At 39.6% G+C, this 15,972-nt stretch overlaps 1 protein-coding gene across 4 annotated transcripts in view; it reads right to left on the bottom strand.

The window, feature by feature from the left end:
• Positions 1 to 15,972, bottom strand: part of fermt2 (FERM domain containing kindlin 2) — a 38,516-nt gene that overhangs the window by 15,988 nt on the left and 6,556 nt on the right. For all 4 annotated transcript variants that reach the window (XM_026933854.3, XM_026933855.3, XM_026933856.3 and 1 more), the window contains exons 3-4: positions 7,537 to 7,770; positions 792 to 920 (exon numbers count right to left, since the gene is read on the bottom strand). In XM_026933854.3, the coding sequence (XP_026789655.1) occupies positions 792 to 920; positions 7,537 to 7,770 (363 nt within the window). The remainder of the gene's footprint in view (positions 1 to 791; positions 921 to 7,536; positions 7,771 to 15,972) is intronic.

The following is a 15,972-nucleotide window of genomic DNA, read 5'->3' on the forward strand; positions in this document are numbered from 1 at the left end:
ATGAGTGGGAGTTAATACTATGACTAAATCTTAAACATGAAGAATGACAGTTACATTGCCATAAATCATCCAAACACATAGTACAAATACAAAATGCACAAGAAATAGGCTTTATGCAAAGTACAACCATAACAGTGCTGAAGAATATCCTATGATTATGAAATAATAATCATCATCATCATAATCAACAGCAGCAAACTATTAATAGTTTCATATGGTTGAAACAATTTCCAAGCTCAATGAGAACAGATTTAATTCCAGTTTCACCATCCAACAACATCCAGTTACAGCTGCACAATATTTAAATTAAGAGGTGTGTTTGAGCCTGTTTAAGAGTAGCATTGAGTTCTACAGGACTAGTCAGGATACGAAAAGGGTTTGCCGGGAGATGGTGGAGGTTATCCAGCCTTTTTACCCATCACAAAAAATGAGAGGAGAAAAAGGGACACTATTATAATTCCAGTTTCTAAAATATCACCACCAACACTGTACAAGATTTCTTGAACACATGCATCTTTCAGCAGTGCAAAGTTCACCTGCTCAGTGGAACAGAAAAAAGTCTTCTGACTGATGACGTTAAAGACTTAAATAAAGGAAATAATCTTTCCTTTGAAAGCATACTCTACCTAACAGAGTAGCTAGAGACTGAGGTGTTGTATGCTAATATGCTATGGATTAGCACACAAGGCTTCTATACTGTGATGAATTGCTATGCATACAGTTACCTCTGTGGAAACCTGCTACCTGTATGACTTGAGAGAGAGAGAGAGAGCACACTCAGGCAGATGTACCTGATCCTGGAGTAAGCAGAGGGCCTTCCAGCTCCAGAGGCTCTTCTTCATGCTCCTCCAGCTTTTTCTTCTTCTTTTTGGGGTCACGGGGCTTGCGCAGCAGAGACAGTTCCTCAGGATGGCGGATATCTGCAAGACAAAAGGAATTATTAGAATCTCACTCCACAACACACTGAACCTTCATTTTTCCTTAACATACAGCAGGTGTATAATTTGTGTGTAATGATAGCACTCAGAGAAGTGCAGAATCACAATAAAGCTTACTGTGAGGGGGAAAAAAAGTTTTAAAAGACATTTTTGCCAGCTCAATCACAAACTACTGTGCACAAAAAATGGGAAGACTAAAAATACTTCTTAAAAGAATATTAGCACTTTCAGAATTCTGCTCTGGAGTGGACAAATCGCCAACTCAGACACCAGGAATAAGCAGAGGCCATTCGTTTTTTTATTCATAGTTACTAAGCAGACGAGTAGGCTAATGGTCACCAGCGTTTCTTGCTTCTCATGTCCAACAACCAGAGAAAGAAAAAGCCCTACTCTTTATTGACGTGGTAGCAAATAAAAAAGTTTTTATTTGGTATATAGTGTACATTCAGACAAAATGCACTTAGCGGCACAACGCACCTCAGTGATGTAATACTAGTGCACATTACTCGCTCTGAATTGCAGTGCACTACACAAATCCACTTTTACTAGTAGGATTAATTTGCATTCATGGATGAAATACACCATTTTCAGAATCAGAAAAACAAAATAAAGTCCAGCATAAAGTCTCATGTAACTCTCCTGCTAGCACAATACATCACCTGGCAGTTAAGCATGTCAAGACAAAATATAGACGCTAGTCAGACTGGATTAATTTATTTTATGTGCAATGTGATGAGAAAACACCATAGCTCATAGCCAAATGTTTTCTAATGAATTGCTGACCTTTTGTCGAGGGTGCAAACACAATGTGCTACCTCAGACACTTTCTCATTAAAGGATAATGACTTTGGCCAAGTTGACCCCTCCCTGGGAATTTATATACTTGCTGGTGTCTGAATAAATGCACTTAACTAGCTAACTAGCTGGCCATACTTTATTACATTACGTTAGCCATTTGTACCCTAGTCCAATAGGTTTCTGGATAACAAAATTAAAGGCTGCAGCAACAGATTAGAGCTTTCACTTGCTCTGTGGGCCAGCTAATAAATTTATTATTTGTCCACCCGTGCTGCCGGAGAACACAAGCTAAGAACACAGCGCTAAATATTACTGAGCAAGACCTACCCTCATTTTTTCCAGACCTGTATATGGCTTTGATTTGAATCCCACGACCAGGCAACTTCAACCTTTGTTCACTAATCAGCTACATACTGTACAAAAGGAACAGCCCATAAAACTATTGCCTTTATACATTGGCGTGTTTTTTTTTTTTAAATACACTTGTTAATTCACTTTCTGCAAGAAAACAATTCAATGGGCCATCTGTTACCCTGTTTCCTCAGAAATCTGCACATTTGGGCCACATGAAAATTATGCAGGACCCACCCTATTAGGATACTCTGGCTCCATTACTGATCACAAGACAATCTCCACAAACACAAATCAGAAATCACTGCTCATATGACACAGTTGCACAGTCTGTTCTCCATTATAGTTTGCTGGGTATGATTCTTAGAAGTCTTTAAGCTTTCTGAAGGATCAGAAAGGCAGAATAGAAGAAGAGAATTCCTCAGGCCGTGTGATGGCTACAGCACATCTGATCCTCTCCTTCTCTCCTACTGACTGAGCTGAAAGGAGATATTAGTGTGTTTTCTGACATACAAGAATGCTTTTCAAGTTGGGCAGAACATAGATATTTTTAAAAAATATATATCTACTGTCTGAATGGTCCAGCTAAGGGATTGTCTAAAAATATTTGTAGTATTTGAAGTATAGTTTTATTGACTGGTACCCACTGTCCTCTTCTAAGAATTTTTGCTCTTTATTAGTTTGCATTAAAAGCACTGCTGCAAGACGTCCTGAACTCCCCCTCACTTTTCCACAGCCAGACATCCAGGGAGGGGAACGAGTGTGTGTCAGGGGGGAGGAGAGACTTCTTGGCTTGGCGCGAAATGCTTGTTTAGTTTGTGTTACTAAAGCAAAAGCATTCCAGAGGTTTTAAGAACTACCAGATGGTAGTATTCTCTCGCATGCTGTACTCACTCTGGCCTTATACAGCCATGTGAGCAGGCAAAGCTTTGACAGGCAGGCTGACTGAAGAAGGGAGTAAGAGGTTTGGTCATAGCTAAAGCTGGGGTCTTGATATTAAAGCACATGTAAAAGCTATGAGTTGATACTCATATTTTGAGTCTTGGAAATTTAAAAACTAGTAGTGATATTGCACAAGTATGATACACAGTAAAATAACCCAAAATAACTAGCTAGCTACTCTGTTGCATACAAAGCAGAAGCACCTGTTTGAGCAGCAGCCAGTTTGATGGGTGTAGTTTTCTCCATACTCTTCTGGAAGGCCGTAAGAGGGGATAAATAATTCACAGACAAAGATATTCTTTTCATCTATCACATGAAAGGGAGAAAAGACAGCAACAGTAATGACAAGAATGCAGAGTGTAATATAGTCTGCATAAAATCACAGCCCAGAGCACCTGTTAACAGACTGAGGATACGCAACAACTCCAAAGCCAGGCATATCACTAAATTAAAGAATATAGAAAACAGACAATCTATTCCATCTCAAGACTCATTTTTCAATAGAGAGTCTGGTGCATTGTCACTAAACGTGGCCACCAACCACCTGCTTTTATTGGAAGAAGCTGTAAATGGCTGATCACATTTGCTCAGCACCAACAGTAGTGCTCCAAAATTCTTGCTCCAAAAAGCTCATCGTGTCACGATATTCAAAGTTTGGTTTGTTTTCCTGTTGGAAACTGGTGAATAACCATGAATGTGTGGAGAGCTTTTTGAAGCTCATGGCCAACTAAGTGTACAAAAGATATCAGTTGCTCAATGAACCCTAGATGTAGCATTTGAGGATGAGACTAGTTTTGATTGGACAACATGTCACCTACCTCAGGGTATTACTGTGCTGGGATTCCCAATGGAGTAATAAATCCCAGTCAAAGACACTGATCCAATTCTCTCCACTCTCCACTTAATTATCATTTAGGAAGCTGCTCATTTATGCCAACAATACCTTTTAAAATAATTTGAGTTTATCGGTTTTCAAAATTTTGTTTAAAATAATATCACTGTAAATGTGCCAGAGAGAGTTACAAAATAATCTTCATAGGAGTCAATGTGGTTTCCACAACTAATCCAAGACTCATTTATATTGATCATAAATTATCATATTGCTAGTTGCCATTTATTGGCTGTTTTGAATATCGCGGATCTGGGTTGGGTGGATAATTTAGTTTTAAGAGAACTCTGGCCTGAACTGCAGCTCACCTTTGAAATTACTGACTGAAACAAACACTATACTGAAGATATGATTGCAAAGCTACGAGTCGGTGGAAGGCCCAACAGATCTGACTGTGTACTGCTAACAGAGATCAGATGGATAAAAATCCTAGCTTTTCTTAAAAACAGCGTGATTTAAATAGGTACAGTAACAGCCACTAGACAGCAGGACCTGCTGGAGCCAGTAAGTGAACCAGCATGACCAACATTAGGGACAAACATCCTGCAAGCGAATATAACTTTGCAACAGGGGAATAAGAGTTGCTCTGTTGTGGTGTGTGTGTGTGGCTCCCAGCTCTACCAAGTCATGCACAAGTCATTGGCGGAGGCTGTGCCCTCAATCTGCAGTGTCCTCTCACACAAAAAAATAGCTGTAAGAAGCAGTGACAGTATACCTCAAAATGTAGCCAAAGTGCCTTATAGTCAAGCCTCCACAACTACAAAGAAACAAACAAACAAACAAATAACACTAATGACATTAGCACTGAATCAAACATGGCATGCAGCTACATTTCATCTAGGTAGGTCTCTTCTGCTAATAAGACCATAAATTTACAATACTTGGACCTTCGTCAAACAATTCAGAATCAAAATCTAATTTCATGTTTGGTTCATTTTTCAATTTTGTTTTCTTCCATCCCAGATATACTCACATGACATGACACCAGGTTTCTAGAGGCTGCTTAAATGATTTTACTTTGATAAACATGCTGACTCCTAGTTATACTGAACCCTTTAAAATGACACTGTTCTTTCATTTTTGTATAGACACTAGTGCACTTGATACTGATTGATGAGAGAGAGAAGAATGCCATCCTTCCCACCCAGAGAGAAGACTGAATTATGCTCTATTGGAGTCATAACTGCTGATGGTTGTGGCATCGTCGGGATTTCAGCTCACGATCCAACGATAGGCCAAATTCTTGGACCATTTGGGGGCCTGATAATTTGCTAAGAGAGGACTTCTGACAGCTGTAAATGTGGCTGATTCAGTAATGAGACATTTTTAGCTACACTTGCCCCAATGCAGACCCACAATTAAATGGTTCAAATCAGCCCAGGTTACAGTAACTGTCCCAGAGCCCCTGAAGGGTGATCATTTGAGATGGACATTTAAAAACATCTGTGCTGAGGACATGGTAGAGTTGTGGCACGTACAATCAAATGAAGTTTGGATAAGTTTCAGAACTGCAACTCACTCTCAAATGGTCCAGCAGGGGAGTGAACTCTGGGAATCTGCTACTGCATGACCAACTGATTAAAGGACTAGACATTGGGAAAATCCATCACTAGATGTGGGGGTATAGGGAGCCAGAGGAGCATATGAGAACCCAAGACTGAATGGTGACTGACTAATGCACAGCTGCAAGAAGAATCCAGCACTCTGTCTGTCTGGAGCTGCAGCCAGTTGGAGGCTATAAACTTCCTGTCCCCATCCCATTTGTAAATCTGGGCAACACAGCAAGCAAAAGGCACAAGAACAGGAAACTGTCAAACTGAGTCAAACGGCTTACATTTAGGAATACAAAGCTTTAGGAGCACAACTTTCAGTCTATACTGCACAGAATTTAAAAAAAGAATGGTGAAATTGCTGCCACCTCGCACGTGTTCCTGAAAAAGACTCAAGGCAACAGCATAAAACACTTACATCTGAAGAGCATAGATGTACAACCTCGCCAGCCATTGTAAGTTACAGTATGTCACTCAGTCATGTGTAAAGTCAGCCAAGAGCAATTTGTCCTGAATAACGCTGAGGCTAAAATAAGATTTGTTATGGCAGAGACAGAGGCATGCCAAACTTGGAAAAGTACAAAGATAGCCCAATATTATCTCCATGCTATCTTGATGGTTGCATGAATGAGTAAATTAAAGATAAAAATAATATCTTAACACTACTCTGCACCAACAAAATAAATACAGCACATAATATCAATGCAAATAGTGTTAATGCTTTAGATCAACATTCCCTTAACTGACATTACTGAATGCATTAACTGACATGAGCAAACCAGTATTGATAAACCATAAGTAATAGTCACTTAGACTTGCATTCACTACTTTTTTTTAAATAATAAACAAAATAAACTTTATAATCAGTATAAAGATAAAAAAAAAAGATCAATAATGAGTAATATTCAACCCATAACTAGTAATATAAAGAACCTTGTTTGAAGTAACATGTTATTAAATAGAGACAGTTGTTCATATTTACACCTGCCCCAAGGTGGACCGGTGTCCCAGCCAGTGTGTATTCCTGCTTTATGCCCAGTGCTCCCGGGATAGGCTCCAGATCCACCGTCACTAAGGGCAGCGGTGGCTCAACGGTTAAGGCTCTGGGTTACTAATCAGAAGGTGTGTATTATATATATATTTATATATATATATATATATATATATATATATATATATATATATATATATATATATATATATGACAAATAAAGGCTTCGTCTTCTGACTCTGTCCAGGATAAAGCAGTTACTGAAAATGAATGAGTGAGGAAGTGAATATTTACACCTTAAGTCCAGAGTTCAGTTAGTTATCTGATGAGAAGATACATCCTAGACTGCACGTTCAGTGATGTTTCTTGAGGTCATGAACTTTTAACACAATGTAATTTAATTTATGTTAATTTCTGGACTTATATTTAGTCATGGATTGAATAACCATTAGTCAATGCAGGTGTACTTTTAACATTTAATAATAAGCACTGATAACAGCAGTAAATAATGTTCATTAAGGAAACCTTAATGTAAAGCATTACACTAATAGTTTTATACCCCAACAAATATATATCCTGAATAAGAAACTATTATACCAACTAGAGGACACAGCCAGTGTAGTGCGAGGCAGCTGGAAGTCACCAATCAACCAGAATTAGTATTTGACCTTCTATCCCAAGCTCGGCAGATCCAGAGCACTGACACAGATGGATATTGATTGAGACTACATTTAACCTCTGACCGCTAGTCATGGCCAAATGGGCTAAATACGGACAGCGTAAAATAGACCAATAGCCCGTTGCATTGACAAGCAGACATTCTTTGTGAAACAGAACTTGGAGCAGCGTTACACAGCTGTTCAAGGCCATATCTACTAACGTAGGCCAACCCTTCAAAGCTAATGCAACACCAGAGGTCCATGACAGCCTGAAAAAAAGAACATGATTCTAAAAAAGAAGGGATAGTTAATTAGAAAAAAAATGGGTATGCTGGACACAAAGATTCCACATAACGGTTTCCATCTCTGTATATACATCAAAAAAACCCCAAAAAAACCCACAATAAGCTTCACTTACTGAAGGTTTTGCAGATGTCCGACACAGCCTTGAAGACACGGTCTGAGAAGTTAACTTTGACCTTCATGTGCTTCATGTTGGGCAGCTGCAGGCGCAACAGCTTGTGCTGGGGTGTGAAGAGCAGCCTGGCATCAGCCTGGATGCCGTACTTATCCAGGGTCCAGTGCGTCTTCAGCAGCCACGTCTTCTTCTTCTCCCACCACAGTGCATGGTCTGACCAGTCCTTTTTGACATCTGCACACAAATACAAACAAAATATGAGAACTAAAAAGAGAGGAACACCATGGAATTCAATGAAATTCTGGAAAAGGAGAAGCATGTATACCATCTCAATGGGCTATGAGAAAGTTCAGCAATGTTTACATGCAGCCTAATAAATCCGTTATTAATCCGACCAATAGCTCAGCTGGATTTTAAATGAGGAATAAAACACAAAGAGGTGCTGCTATAAGAAAATAACTGATTACAGTGTGGTGTGAAGTGGCCTGATGAAGGTGACCCTGATGTTGATTATTTTTATTCCTCTTATACCAAAGCAATTTTCCATAGTATTTTAATATTTATTAATTTTAACATAGCACATTGCACTTTTCATCCATTTATAGTTGCATTAATTTTTGTGGAATATTTGCAAAACAAGTTAGTTCCTTAAATGTACACACGATGTATAAATCAGATTACAGTAACACTGTTGAGGCCAATCTGAATAAAATTTCCATCATATCAAAGAGACAGACAATCCAGTTTATTATCAAGCAAACAGAAGAATAAACCATTGAACCTGAGCTGACTTCTTTGTGTACATTCTACTCATGCTTATTCATGCCAGAATGAGTGCAATAAAATGGGTCCTGTGGTGAAAGTTACTTTTTAACAGATTTAAAAATAACTAAAGCTAAGACTGCGTGCTGAAGAGATATCCATATGATGCAAGTTCTCCCTTCTGTCTGTTCTAAAAGCACATGTGAAGGATGTTTTTTCAGAGACTGACATCATAAGATGTGTTAAAACTCATATGACATGACTGATACGATGATCACTCATTTAAGATGCTGAACTGACATTAACTAGTTGTTATGCCAGATGAGGAGTCATCAGCCTCTCGCTGTTATGTTAACACACTGACACCAAATGATGCTCCTTGCATGTATATCATTTGGTTCAGGCTACATGCAACATGCACACAGAGATTTTCAACCGAGTCCTGAGTTCAGGGTTAGGGTAAACAGCTCTGAATTTATCCAGCCTGAGGAAAATCTTTATATGTAAATACAGCTAGTGTGGTGAGAAAAGGTCAGTGGGTAAGTGGCAGTGATGTATGAGCCAAAGAACAGACCATTAGGATAGCACAAAGATCCATGGTTTTAATGACAGGGGTGTGACACTGCATTTGGTAGAGATTACTTTGTGCCTCCAGGGAACTCTCTTCAAACATGACATCACCATAGGTTCCTAAACAGGGGATGGTATTTATGGGAGAGAGCTGAGCTGAGACAAGAGCGCCAATCATGCAGGATGCAAGGGGGGGTGGGATGAAAATGAAAGGGGCTGGGGTGAGGTAAATGTTTGAATGGGAAAGAACTGTTGCTTGCGTGACAGAGCAAGGAGATCAGGTTCAAGCTTTCCCTTTGTTCCAAAGGCCAAGTGTAATGGCTGTAAGCACCTAAAACCCAATTCTCTACCACAGCTGTAAGCTAACAATAGAGGAACAGGGGTGTGTATGTGTATGTGTGTATATAGCATAACAATGACCCTCTGGTCAACATAAGGGTAAACCTAGGATGAAGAGGAGGGCAGAAACAACAACAGGTCTATAAAGACCTGCTCCTTCAAGTGGAGGCAAAGGCTATGTGTTGTGCAGGTCTTCTGCACTATGACAGTTCCTTTAAGCAACTGATCCCCTTCCTCCGCACTGCTAAAGAACTGAGTCATGGGTAGACTGGGATTGTATAATAAAAATTTTCATTGTTAATAACTATTACAGACTCTCTTGCATTAATAGAAATGTTCAGACCAATTCAAGCCAGACAATGCAGTAGACATCCGGAAAAGCGGATGTTCCTGCTCCAGCGGTGATGTCAGAACTCAGGCATGCTTCCAGGCAAGCACAGGGACTAGCACTTTCCTCAGCAGTGTCCAGTTTCCTCACTGCTTCTCTAAGCTTGCCTCTCCTCTCCCTCTCTCTCTACTTCCCAGTTCTCCACTCTACCATACTAGTGACTCCAAACACACTGACTCAGAGTTTCTCCTTTATGCTGTTGGCTTTCCATCCTTCCAAACTGGGGCTCCCTAAACCACAATGTTTCCATTTAAACTACTTATTCTCTAGGCAGTCTGTGGCAGAAACTGCTAGCGTCGTTTTAAATCTCATACCATTTATACCTTAACCCACAGTTTAGGGGAAAAAACAATTAACGGTTCATCAAAAATAATCTATGCAGATGATATAATTATATAATGACTGATATAATTATATAATGACTGTGCAGTGTGTGTGTGTGTGTGTGTGTTTGGACGTAGTCTTTGTGATCTTTGTGATTCCCAACCACCAGCTGGGATGCTGGGAATAATGTCTCCACTGGCCGGTCCAGATAAGTGCAATGGAAATATACAACCTGGACCGAGAAGTAGTGTCACACTATCCATCATCTTAGTTTACAATAATCGGCCTCCACAGTGCTACTTAGCTACGTCAATCAGCGGTCTGCTGCCAAGCAACAGTGTTTTGAGAAAACCTCTAATCTGCAAAACAGCAACCATTCAGTAGAACTTTTCTGCTAACTTGACCTAACCATCAACAATTTTCTAGTAAAAAGGAAACTGCATGGAAAGAGGAAAAAAAATCTGGTTTTCATTTTTGTCAGTTTGAAAATAGAGAGAGGGTGTGTCGTGTAGTAGCTAAGCTGTGTGTGATGTCCCAGTTGTGTGAATGCCTGCGGGGGTGTCACAGGGGTTTGGTTTATAACAGCAGGATGCTTACTTTCACTGTGCTAACTCAGCTAAAGACAACACTACATTTCCATACAATGATGGATTCTACTTAAAGGATACAATAACTCAAACAGAGAAATGTTATTTAGTGAAACCTTACATCAGTATAACTAATCAGAGCATTGAATCAGTGTGTTCACATGATGTAATAACTACAAATTCAAGTTATAAGCTTCCTGCAGCACAACGATAATGTAGTTCCTTAAAAGGGGAACAGTCATGTCCTGAGCATTTTACGATTGCATAAACTGAATAAACAGTCTGGGTGGAGCCGTCTCATCTTCACACAGCATCCAAATATATCAAAAAAGTAATGTACCACACATTCTCTTGGCAAACCTTAAACTGAGCTGGGCTGGGCTAAAAAAAAAAAGGGGGGGAAAAAAAACATGTGGCAAAGCTAAACCTTTTATAAAATTCTAGTGACAGAGCAAGAGTTGCAGTAGTTGTGACACTCAGTTGTAAATTGAACACACAAAACAATCCCTTCTATGCATTCAGCCCCCGTCCTATTGGGGGGGTGGGGGTGGGGGGGCTGGTCTAACGGACATCTATCAAACAGCCTGTATAAAGGCTGGTAATTCAATCTGCTGCTGGCCAATGGTTTCTCCTGGCTAAAAATATAGGCTGCCAGGGGATGATGTAATGTTGTAGCTAAACGAAAGCAGGGCTAAGTAATTGGGTTCACTGAATGCAGAGCAGGAGTCTCTGGAGCTGCAGAGGGAATGGGGTTTTATGATTTTGGGAGGCATGCGGGTAGACTGGTCTACAGGAAGAACAACGTCCATCTAATCCACTGCTTAAGTACTAATGAGTCAATCCATAAGCATAACCATCATCTTTCATGCTTTTTATTTGCAACCTTATTTGGGTGGGTAATAATTCATGTCAGTGTCAAGCAGGCTGTCTCAAGCTGCTCAATTATTGCCATGATAAGCAATCATTTGAATTTGCGTCACACTTTATTTCACAATATGAAGTGATCATGCAAACCTTTTTAGAGAAATTGTCATTCTGATCGATGTTTGCTTGATTAAAAAGTATGTAAAATGTGAAGTGAATAAAATACAAGTAAAAATTAAGTGCATTAAAATATTACTTGTTTTCACATTTACAGTATAATCACGGTGACATTTTCCCTGAACACTTGGAGAGAGAAATGGAGAAGTGTGATGTACAGAATACATGAGGAGAAGCTAGGCTGCCTGCATGCCTCCTGTTCACACGAGTGTCACTTCACTGCCTTGTGTTTATAAAGAGCAAGCTTCGGAAAAGAGTAGAGTATAAATCAAAACCTAAAACCTAAAAACCTAAAAGCTGAGAATTACTAATGCTAATGGCATCCCAGAAGAGATGTTTGCACAATGTTTTTTAAGGACCAAGTACAGAAAGAGAAAAATCTCTCAAAAAGCACATACAATTATCGATTGAGGAATCGACTGAAAGCACTGTTGATGCACTCAGGTCCTGATGACTTCCCAAATGCATGCTGTGTTGTCTGGAACAGGTATGATATTGAGCTACTTATATAACCAGATCAATAGTGAACGTGACAAGCAGGGACAGATATCAGGATGAAGTACACCGATGAGAGGCAGCACTGACATTGCAATGACTGGATCATGTGTTGTTGATCCTTTCTATCAATCATTAATCTTCTCTTACAGATTTAAGCCTAATGCTTTCAAGAGCTTCAGTATGACACATACATATACACATACTCGCAACCCCAGGGGGAGGTTAAAGGTTGGGGTTATCTGCTGATGTTAGTCACACTGAGTAGCTGTGTTTCCTTGCTGAATACTCACAAGTGATATGTTTTGATAAAAAGCAAGGTTAGTACATTTTATAGAATGGCATCCCAGAATGCACTACTTATTAGATTTGAAAAATCTACAGCTGAACAAAAAACAAGAGAAAAACAAGAACAGAAGAACAAATTTATCACTTCATGGCTAAGTTTATGCATATTCAGATGGCCCGTGCCCACATGATTCACCATGTCACAAAGAAGGTACTGTCAGTGAATGGCTCCAAGCGCATAACAGCAAGCTTTCATTGTTTCAACGGCCTGTGCAGTCCTGGATCTCAACCCTACTCAGCATCTTTGGGATGAAGTGGAAAGAGTTGTTTACAGCAGGACACCCAGTGCAGCTATCCAGTTGGCAGCAACTGTGCACCACAATAATTTCCATATGGTACAACATTCCTGCAAAATGCATCCAAGCTTCCTGTAGAACCCATGTCCAGGAAACTTCATGCTGTTCTGAAAGACAGTGCACTACTAGATTGGTGTACTTAATAAACTGGCAACTCAGTGTTGTGATAATTGTGCACTACAATAGCATATACAGTGTACAGTCCACTTCGAATGTACTGGAATGGCAAGGCCAATTGTTCTGCTTTTGCTGTACACTGAATACATTTGGGTTTGATGAATATGAGATGATAGATCAGAATTTCAGCTTTCCTTATATCCACATGGTGATGTGTTAAACAGCTTAGAAAATGGCACTTTTTGTTTGAACTCACCCATTTTTCAAGTGATCAAAAATACTGGAACATGTGACTGACAGGTGTTTCTTGTTGCCCAGTTATTAACAGCAATTAATAGCTCTGAATGTCAGTCTGAGCCCTGGGAAAATTGCCTGTGAAAACTGCATGTGTTGTTAAAAAAAGATAAACCAACATGAAGACCAGAGAGAAGCCATTTTGAAGCTGAGAAAAGAAAGAAAATCAATCAGAGGGATTGCACAAGCATTGGACATTGCCAATACAACAATTTGGAATGTCCTGAAAAAGAAAGAAACCACTGGTGTACTAATAACCAGACAGCAAAACAACTGACCAAGGAAAACAAGAGCAGTTATTCACAAAAACTTTGTGAGAGCTGTGAAGAAATACCCAAAAACAACAGTCAGTGACATCACATACAACCTCCAAAGGACAGGGTTGAAGATATCACAATCCACCATTCGAAGAAGACTGCAAGAGCAGAAATATAGAAATCATACCACAAGATGCAAACTACTCATCAGCATTAAGAATCAGAAGGCCAGATTGGAATTACAGAGAATACAAGAAATACATATAAAATAAAAGAAATACAGAGATGAGCCACAAAAGATTTGGAACCAAGATTAACCTCTACCAAAGTGATGGAAAGGCCAAAGTGTAGAGAAAGAAAGAATCTGCTCATGATCGAAAACATACAAGCTCATCAATCAAGCACAGGGGAGGTAGCGTCATGGCTTGGGCTTGCATAGCTCCTTCTGGAACAGGCTCACTAATCTTTATTGATGATGTAACTCATGATGGTAGCAGCAGAATGAATTCAGAAATCTACACAAACATTCTGCCTGCCAATTTACTATGAAACACATCCGATCTAATTGAGAAGAACGTCATCATGCAGTAAGACAACGAACCAAAACACACTGCAAACACAACATAAGACTTCATCAAGGGAAAAAAGGGGAAGGTTTAAGACTGGCCATGTCAATCAATAGACCTTAACCCAGCATTGAGCAGCATTTCACCTCTTGAAGAGGAAAAAAAACCCAAAACAAACAACAACTGAAAGAAGCTGAGGTACGAGCCTGGAAAAGCATCAAAAAAGAAGAACAAAACAGTTTGGTGATGTCAGTGGGTCACCGGATTGACGCAGTTATGTAAGCAAAAGATATGCAACCAAATATTAAGTGTTAATTTTTACTTTAATTTACTTTAAGATAAAATTGGTTGGTCTGCCACCAAAGGTGCATAGTTGTTTAACACATGTAGACGTAAGTTTCGAGAAATGAAAACAGTGAGACGGTGTAATCTAAAAGAATAAAATAGATCATTATTGTAAAATATGTAATAATTTGGAAATCAAGCTGAACGGTAGAGCTCTCCACCACTAATAGATAAAGATGATGCTGTAAAAGCAGCTTTGCAGGCCACTCGAGTTCTTCTGCACCAACCTTGGCAAACCATGTCTTTATGGACATTGCTTTGTGCACAGGGGCATTGTCATGCTGGAACGGGTTAGGGGCCCTTAGTTCCTGTGAGGGGAAAATCTTGAAGCTACAGCATACAAAGACATTCTAGACAACTGTGTGCAAGTTTGGGGAAGGCCCACATACAGGGGTGATGTTCAGGTGTCCACATACTTTTGGCCATATAGTGTACATGTCTCTTCCAGTTTCATAGCAGTTATTCAATGCTGGCAATACACTAACTTACCTTTGAAAAAAAAAGGTGCCACTATGAGGAACCCCAGTAATCCGAACACATTCAGAACACAAACATCCAAATCTTACTAATGACATTTTAAGTATCTACAAAAACAATTGACCAGATTCACTGCTGCATTCCAGTCAAGTCAGATTTCTGGCCCATGGCTACATAAAACTACAGAAAAAAGGAGGTCTTATTAAAGACTCCCCAGGCCAAAACATCAGCAGACACTCCAAAGCTCAAGTTTCATCCTCTCCATATACAAGCTTTCCTCCCATATGTTTACTCCTAAACACAAAGCTCAACTGTTGCTGAGTGATTATAATCACAGATGTCATAAAAACTATAAAATGTCGACAATAAATTTTGTCCTGTGTTGTCAGAGCACCACCAATTGCCAATCTATTATACATCTTAACATTACATTTTCATGATCAAACAAAGAGCAAAATCAATCTCAAAGATCAAAATCAATCAAATGCTCATCTTGAGAATGTCATTGAAAAGCATTTTGAAACACTTTAGTCTAAAAAATCATAATACTATGACTGGAAAAATAAAACTAAGCTTGCTTTCTCAAGGACATTTCAAGGACCAGCAGAGGGGTCATGGTCATCTAGAGAGCAACCTTGATCAATAATGGTCCCTCTGATCTTGTTTTGAGACACTCAAACCTCCCGGGGGACACATGCAATGATCCCTTTAACCTGATCAGGGGAGAATAATGACTGAACACAAAGCGGTGGGGAAAAACATAGCCTTCAGTTAAGCAAACCAAAAGTTCCCCCGGAGATGTACCACAGGCCCAAGGAGGACATGCTCTAGTCTGGAGATTAGCAGTGGAGCAAGGTAGATCAAGAAAAACCTAGGAGGACTGGCCAACCCAAAACTGACAAAACAGTAAGGACTACCTCAGTGTTCATATAACATGTGTATATTTTTGTAAACAGTAGTTTAGCATGCAATAGGTAATGCACTGACTTTTTTAAGCTCGTCCTTAGAAATGGACAGTCATACACATTTGTATTACAGTCCGAACATGCAGCAGCACTCACTTTTGCAGCTTTATACAATTATATGCTACAGCTAAAGTCTTTTAATCGCATTACATGGGATGTCATGGACATAAATCAATGCCCAAGAAAGCCTCAAGGCCTCACAGACCTCAAAAACAGAACAGCTGGGAAACATCACGCAAACAACCACCGATTTGCCCGACATCAT

Source organism: Pangasianodon hypophthalmus, chromosome 10 (assembly GCF_027358585.1).
Source record: "Pangasianodon hypophthalmus isolate fPanHyp1 chromosome 10, fPanHyp1.pri, whole genome shotgun sequence".
In the NCBI taxonomy this organism is placed as follows: domain Eukaryota; kingdom Metazoa; phylum Chordata; class Actinopteri; order Siluriformes; family Pangasiidae; genus Pangasianodon; species Pangasianodon hypophthalmus.